The sequence below is a fragment of the Tachysurus fulvidraco genome, chromosome 5 (assembly GCF_022655615.1).
Source record: "Tachysurus fulvidraco isolate hzauxx_2018 chromosome 5, HZAU_PFXX_2.0, whole genome shotgun sequence".
In the NCBI taxonomy this organism is placed as follows: Eukaryota; Metazoa; Chordata; class Actinopteri; order Siluriformes; family Bagridae; genus Tachysurus; species Tachysurus fulvidraco.
In genome coordinates, this window is record NC_062522.1 from 15,125,373 (window position 1) to 15,132,872 (window position 7,500).

The 7,500-nt window shown below is 38.7% G+C and overlaps 1 protein-coding gene across 9 annotated transcripts in view; it reads left to right on the forward strand.

The window, feature by feature from the left end:
- Positions 1–7,500, forward strand: part of ptprfa (protein tyrosine phosphatase receptor type Fa) — a 196,265-nt gene that overhangs the window by 96,796 nt on the left and 91,969 nt on the right. For all 9 annotated transcript variants that reach the window (XM_027146418.2, XM_047813428.1, XM_047813432.1 and 6 more), the window contains exons 3-4: positions 986–1,131; positions 2,929–3,070. In XM_027146418.2, coding sequence (XP_027002219.2) covers positions 986–1,131; positions 2,929–3,070 — 288 coding nt within the window. The remainder of the gene's footprint in view (positions 1–985; positions 1,132–2,928; positions 3,071–7,500) is intronic.

Consider the following 7,500-nt stretch of genomic DNA (forward strand, 5'->3'; position numbering starts at 1 on the left):
AAGTGATTTGTTAAGAAAAGAGAAAAGTCAAATCTGGTTGCATACACAAATTAGTCATTTATATAATCATCTAGTTATGTATTGTTCTGCATTCCCGGGAGATTTTTGTGGTTTCTACACTCTCTTGTGATTAAATTTTTAGCCATGCACATCCTCAGCCTTCAGACATTTTTTTTAATATATATTTTATTTATTTATTTATTTATTTATTTATTTATTTATTTATTAGCTTTTCTGCATTTAATTATAATCCGTGTGAAACAACAGTGTGAGGCAAGCGAATAAATAAACCGATAAGAAGAGAGTCCTTCAAGTTTATAGCATCAAAGCAAACAAACCATCGACATAATAAACCATGTCTTTGTAGTTTTCCTTTCAAACATATGTATGAAAAATGAAAATATAAGATACAAGACTGTATGTTTAATGCATAAAAATATTCTATTATGTTCCAGTATGCAAATGAAAGAAGGGGTCAGGTGTGTGAGCGGCTGGAGATGTTTTCTTATTTGCCTATTCGTATATTCCAGCTTTAATTTTTATTATTATTTTGAAAAGTGTAGGTGCATTTTTCCTTTCTTCTGTTTTCTTCTGATGTATAACTGTCCTTATAGGTATAAACGTACCAGATTTGGCTGAGATCAATCTGTGAGGATGCTGCTATTAGTTCAGTTCATATTTGTATCATCTTTTAAAATGCCAGCTCATTCATGTAACAATGTGCATGTCATGGTCTAAGTGTTGATACGGTGCATATAATAGAGCTGAACAGTCACTTCCTGCTTTCTCAGTGAGTCGGGTTGTGCTGTTTTTAGCTGTAAATCTAAGCTTGAGAACAGTCAAGTGTCAACAGCCAAGTGAAATATTACTGGAAATCTTTCTGTAGCTTCTTAACCTTGAAATGATAGATTTTTATATTTGACTATAGCATAATCTCTCCCTCTCGTTCTCTCTCTCTCTCTCTCTTCGTCCCTGTGTGTTTCAGCCATGCCCAGCTTCATTAAGTCTCCAGAGGACCAGACTGGCATTTCTGGAGGCGTTGCATCTTTCGTGTGCCAGGCAGTTGGCGAGCCCAAACCACGTATAACATGGATGAAGAAGGGCAAGAAAGTCAGCTCACAGCGCTTTGAGGTCTGTGTGTGTTATAAAAATACAGCAGTTGTTGAGTTGTTCATATATTCTACCTATGTGTGATAAATTACCTGATGCATCTGTCAAAATATAGCACTGACATTGATATGAGAATCTTGACCTGCGGTTTAGAATAATGCTGCTGGAAGTCCTCATGTATATTCAGCAAGTCTACTGTTTTATTAAACCCCTGAATAGCATTGCTTAAGGAAACTACATTAAAGCTGGCAGGAATTCATTTGGTTACAAAGCATGCAACAAAAATAACATTCATCCATAAGCTCAGTACAGCTATGTATAGTTCTGTTGGTCATGTCTGGATCTAGGGGGCATGGTGGCTTAGTGGTTAGCATGTTCGCCTCACACCTCCAGGTTTGGGGGTTCGATTCCAGCCTCTGCTTTGTGTGTGTGGAGTTTGCATGTTCTCCCCGTGCCTTGGGGGTTTCCTCCGGGTACTCCAGTTTCCTCCCCGGTCCAAAGACATGCATGATGGTACAGTAGGTTGATTGGCATCTCTGGAAAATTGTCCGTAGTGTGTGAGTGTATGAGTGAATGAGAGTGTGTGTGTGTACCCTGAGATGGGTTGGCACTCCGTCCAGGGTGTATCCTGCCTTGATGCCCGAGGACACCTGGGATAGGCACAGGCTCCCCGTGACCCGAGAATTTCGGATAAGCGGTAGAAAATGAGTGAGTGAATGAATGTCTGGATCTAAAGTATGTAATGTAACGCTACAATACAAGAGTGCTGTTATATATTCAGCATCCAGACTGTTTAAAGAGAGATTTGGTGGGATAAAATCTGATATCATTTGCAACCATTAATTTGACACTTCCTGCTGCGATAATTTAACAAAGTCTTTAAAAAAAAAAAGAGTTTTACTGATTCAAGGACACTTTGCAGCATTAATGTTAGAGTGAACTATGAGCTTTGTGATCAGTGTGAGGGACAGATATGCAGAGGTGCATACTAACATTTCACTTTACCAAAAAAATCCTTCCTCTCTTTCTTTGGAGACCTGCATTGCATTGGGGTTTGTTGTTGTTGTTCTAAACTGATAGACAGGCACAGTATATGGTGCTTTTAATAGCATGTGTCAGCTTATTATTCTGCTATAGTAACTATGTACTTTTGTATATATGGTGTTTTAGTGGATTTGGTTATCATGTAACTTAATTAAACTGAATAAGACTAGGTTTAACATTTGGGAAATTATTTAGGAAATCAAACAATTTAATCAGTCAAGCTTTACAGAATAATGTGCGCACACACACAAACACACACACACACACACACACACACACACACACACACACACACACACACACACACACACACACACACACACACACACACACACACACATGTTTTGGGAAGGATGTAAGAAAAGCAAGAACTGGAAGGAAACCCACAGAGACATCAGGAGAACTTGCAAAGGTACTCAGAAGACAGTACCTTGAGTTTAGAATCGAACCTGGGAGCATTAAACAGTGAGGTAGCTTTGTGAGGTGGTTTAAATGCTCAACTGATGTCAGGACAATCCACGATGTTTGGAAGTGTGTGAGGGTTTCATCAATTATCATCATCAGTATTATGTATATAAATAATCATCAAAATCTCAGTTAAAGATCCAATGAAAAAAACAAGGATTTTATAACAATGTTCACAATGTTTTTGCTATAAAATCTTAAGAGGTTGTTACGTGGAAGGTTAATTGTGTGTGTGTGTGTGTGTGTGTGTGTGTGTGTGTGTGTGTGTGTGTGTGTGTGTGTGTGTGTGTGTGTGTGTGTGTCTATCAGGTGATTGAATTTGATGATGGCTCGGGGTCAGTGTTAAGGATCCAGCCCCTGAGGACGCACCGAGATGAGGCAATCTACGAGTGCACAGCCACTAACAGCATGGGGGAAATAAACACCAGTGCCAAGCTTACTGTCCTGGAAGGTAACATGCCATCCATACACTCGTTTCTCCACTGCGCTCTTCCTCAGTTGTCTGTTTCTTTCTCGTTTCTTCCTTTTCTTCCCTTTACTATGTCTCTTAAGTTTTAGAAATGAACAATTTTGATATTTAATTTTCTTCAGAGTACAGTAAGTACATTCCATAAAAAGCCTTCACATGGATGAGGAATGTTTTTTCTTTTTCAAACACCAAATCTTATTGTGTTTACACATAATCACCAATGATCACACAAAACAGTTTGGACTAGAAATGAAAAAATTTCAGGTTGTGTACTAAAAGCAGTGTTTGACCATTTCTGCGTCAACCAATCACACCACACTTAGTGCCACCAATTTCACCATAACTGGAGCACAATTGTTCCTTTTTGTCAGGAATCCACTCCACTTTTGCTTGTAAAAGCCCGCTAGCATTTTGGCATTGTTATTTGTTTGTTTGTCTCCACATCTCCACATGTCTTTGTTTGCATTATGGTCTTGTCTCCACTCATGCCCTGTCACTGGTTGCTTTTCTCTCACATGTCCTTATTGCCCTTATTTACCAGTTGATTAGTTTAGATATGTAAACCCTTGTGTGTTGTTGTACATCAAATAGTATACACTAGCTTACCTGATGTTAGCAAGCCTGTTATTCCGGTCCGATGATATCCAGGTTTGATTTTGTTTCTGCCCTCCAGTTTTTACATCTTTCATAGGCAAGTTTGTCCTATTTGCTGATTGCCATTCCAGTCACTTGCAAGCGCTTGTGTTAATCCGTAATGCTGTTAAAATAAATGTGTTATTTTGTGAAGAGTGCATTCCTAACTGCTGCTGATAATGTGATTCTCAAAGAAAAGCTAACAATCTGACCTGCGTACTTAAAGTTAGAATCAGTAACAATACAGCGCTGTCTTGCAGTGACTGCTGCTGGTCATCATACATTTTCAAGGAAACAAAGTATTAACGATCAGTACTCTGGGTTATTATTACGAAAGCGTAAAGTTATAGTGTAACAAGGGGACTCTCTTATTTCTTGACATAAGACACATGCGCATAAGAAGGTACAAGCAAAGAAACACAGATTTACAGCACCATTTCTGTCTCCTAATTATTTATAAGTCTGGCATGGTAAAGAGAATAGCTGTGATTGCTGTTAGACTTCACAGTTAGTGCTTTCTTTCACACCCACACACACGGGGAGAACATGTAGAACTCCACGCAGACAATAACCCAAGTTCAGAAATGAATCAGGGATCCTGGAGCTGTGAGGCCACAAACCAGGCCATCCTTCTGTAGTTTGTCCCTTTGTGCAATTTGTTTTTTATTCACCCCTGCCTTTCTGCTTCAAATGCCTTTTTTTTAAAGAATTATTAAATGAGTTAGTGATCCGTCTCATTTATCTATAGTTTATTTGCTGTGCTAATTAATTTGTATTGGATGAGACTGTTGAAGTGGCCTTAAATTAATTAGCTTAAGTCTAACAGTTTAAACTGAAGTATGAATTATACAAAAACTAGGAGGTCTTTTACCATGGACACAAAAAGGATGTGTGCATCTACAGTCTGTGCCACAAAGATATCAGTCCTAGTGTCTACTTCACATATTGTGAAATAATATGTGAAGTAGATACTAGGACTGATAGGTGTATATTTGTTAACATATTAGCAACATATTAGATGAGTGAGTGTGTAATGTCCTCCCTCAGGACATTACCCATTAGAAGGAGTGACTACGTCCACTAATACTGCACTAGACCACTGACAAAGTGCTAATCATTCTCATACACACCCTGGAGGCTGAGTGCATTATGAGATTTAAATGGTGATCATGACCGGAATAGCATTCACGGCTATTGGAATTCAGAACTGAGATTGTGTGTGTGTGTGTGTGTGTGTGTGTGTGTGTGTGTGTGTGTGTGTGTGTGTGTGTGTGTGTGTGTGTGTGTGTGTGTGTGTGTGTGTGTGTGTGTGTGTGTGTATGTGTGTTTTAAGTATACCTTTTTAGTATAGTTTAATATCCACTTGTTAGTATATATGTTAATGTTAAATATTCTTTTGTGTGCATATTTATAATTAAAGACAAGATGAAGCAAACTATTCTTCAAAATGGTATACTGCACACAGCTCTGTCACTCTGAGCACACAAACACTCCCCCAAGACTGATCTCTTCTAGACACGTAGGACACACACTGTGTGCATGGAGAGCACACTACAGAATGATTCTGAATGATTCAATCAGAGTGAGCTGATCTCAACCCGGGAAATGACTTTTAGTCAGTAAGAACATGCTGTGCTGGAGGTGAGTTAGTGAAGAGTGATGGAGTGTTGATGAGTGATGCAGTAAGGCCAGTTGTTGGTAGTGTGTGCTCAGACCTTCACACTCAGCTGTAGATTAGTAGAGCGCTGCCGCACTGTGTTTACGATGAAAAGCTCAGGCACAATGTTTATGACTCTTATATCTGCACTCACACACCAGAATGCAGACTCAATGTGCTTACCTGCTGACATTTCTGCCAATCCATCGCAGGGCACACACACACACTCATTCATTCACACAATCACACGCTACGGACAATTTACCAGAGATGCCAATCAACCTACCATGCATGTCTTTGGACAGGGGGAGGAAACTGGAGTACCCGGAGGAAGCCCCCGAGGCACGGGGAGAACATGCAAATGCCACACACACAAGGCGGAGGTGGGATTCGAACCCCGACCCTGGAGGTGTGAGGCAAACGTGCTAACCACTAAGCCACTAAGCCACCGGTTTCAATACGTTTTATGTAAATAAATAATTATCAAAATCTGTTATTTTCACAGTCACACAGTGGTCCAACATTCAGTGCACCCCTGATACCAGGATAAAATGGTTTCTGAAGATTGAATTAATTTGTGAATGAACCAATGAAGAGAAAACATTTATTTATTGCAATGTACACAATTATTTTGCTATAAAATCTAAAGAGGTTTGCCTCATATCGAATGCTAGTGGAAGGTTACTGGTGTGTTTGTGTGTGTGTGTGTGTGTGTGTGTGTGTGTGTGTGTGTGTGTGTGTGTGTGTGTGTGTGTGTGTGTGTGTGTGTGTGTGTGTGTGTGTGTGTGAGTGTGTGAGTGTGTGTGTGAAGGAACATTCCAGTACTCACTTTCTCATTAATCCAATCACTGGGCTCAAATCCATCAATAAACATCACATCAGACGTGTAAAGACAGAGAAGAAGGAAACAGTTTATAACATCACATTATGCCTCTGTCCTCAACAACATTCTTGCTGAACTTTCATTAGTCTTCAGCAGCCGCTTTATCCCCCTGGAAGAATTCCAGAATGTATTAACATGAAGAGAAAATATAGTGAAGCCAATCTGCATATGTATGTGTGTTTTGGTCAGCATAAAGCAGAGAACCCAAAAAAAAAAAACCCACACATGATGAGAACATTCATCATGACAAAAGTCCAATAATCAAATCAATGAGATGTTCTGTCCATTTATTCGCCAGAAAACACAATTCACCATGAAATAGTTTTCCATCTACATCTTTCAATGTATGTTTTACAATAACTGTCTGAAATGCACAGACCTATTACACCCAGACCTTTTAGACCTAAAGGTTGAACATTGTACTCGGTTTTTAAACATGTCCAATGCTTCTAGCTGCTTCAACTGCTCGTGTACATTGTAATTAGGGCAATTAAATTTAAATGGGGGTTATAATCAAACAAAATTTTAAAAATTAAATATAAAAATAAAACGAGAGCATAATCAAATAATTAGCAAAGTCATGTTTGTTCTCCAGAGTGTTAACTCAGCCCGTGTTTACAGCACACCTGTTTACGACATGCATGGTGAGTTCTGAAGTCAGGTTAGCGATGATTACAGATCCTGTATTTATAGCTGCTGGTTCAATAAATTTGGATAATGGCCTGTTTATAAAATACAGTAACCTACTGCAGATATGCAGATTTTATCATACTACATTTTAAAGCTCTGTCAGAAATTAAGATGTGGCAATCTGAGACAGCTTACTTTTTTAATCCTTTGGGGGGTTTTTTATGTAATGTTATTTATACTGGTGTGGCAGAAAACATTTGATAAAGCTAGCTCAAATGTTCAGGCAGATCTTTAAGAAATACGTATCAGCAATAAGACACCATGTCACATGGTGCTATAGGAATGTAATCGATGCCCAGGTGGTACGATGTGGCCGATAAAAGTTCATTATTTTATTACAACAACACATCCAGAAGTGATTTATTATTTTTTACCACAGCAGATTGCTAATGACTACAATTCAGTCATACTGTTTATATGTTTATAGTAGAATGCTTTCTCGTAAAGGAAAAACTTCCTGGCTGTTCAAAGAGCTGACACTTTCAGAGTGACTCCTCCAAATGTGTTAAATAAGCATATTCATACAGAAGGAAACTTCCATGTAAATAA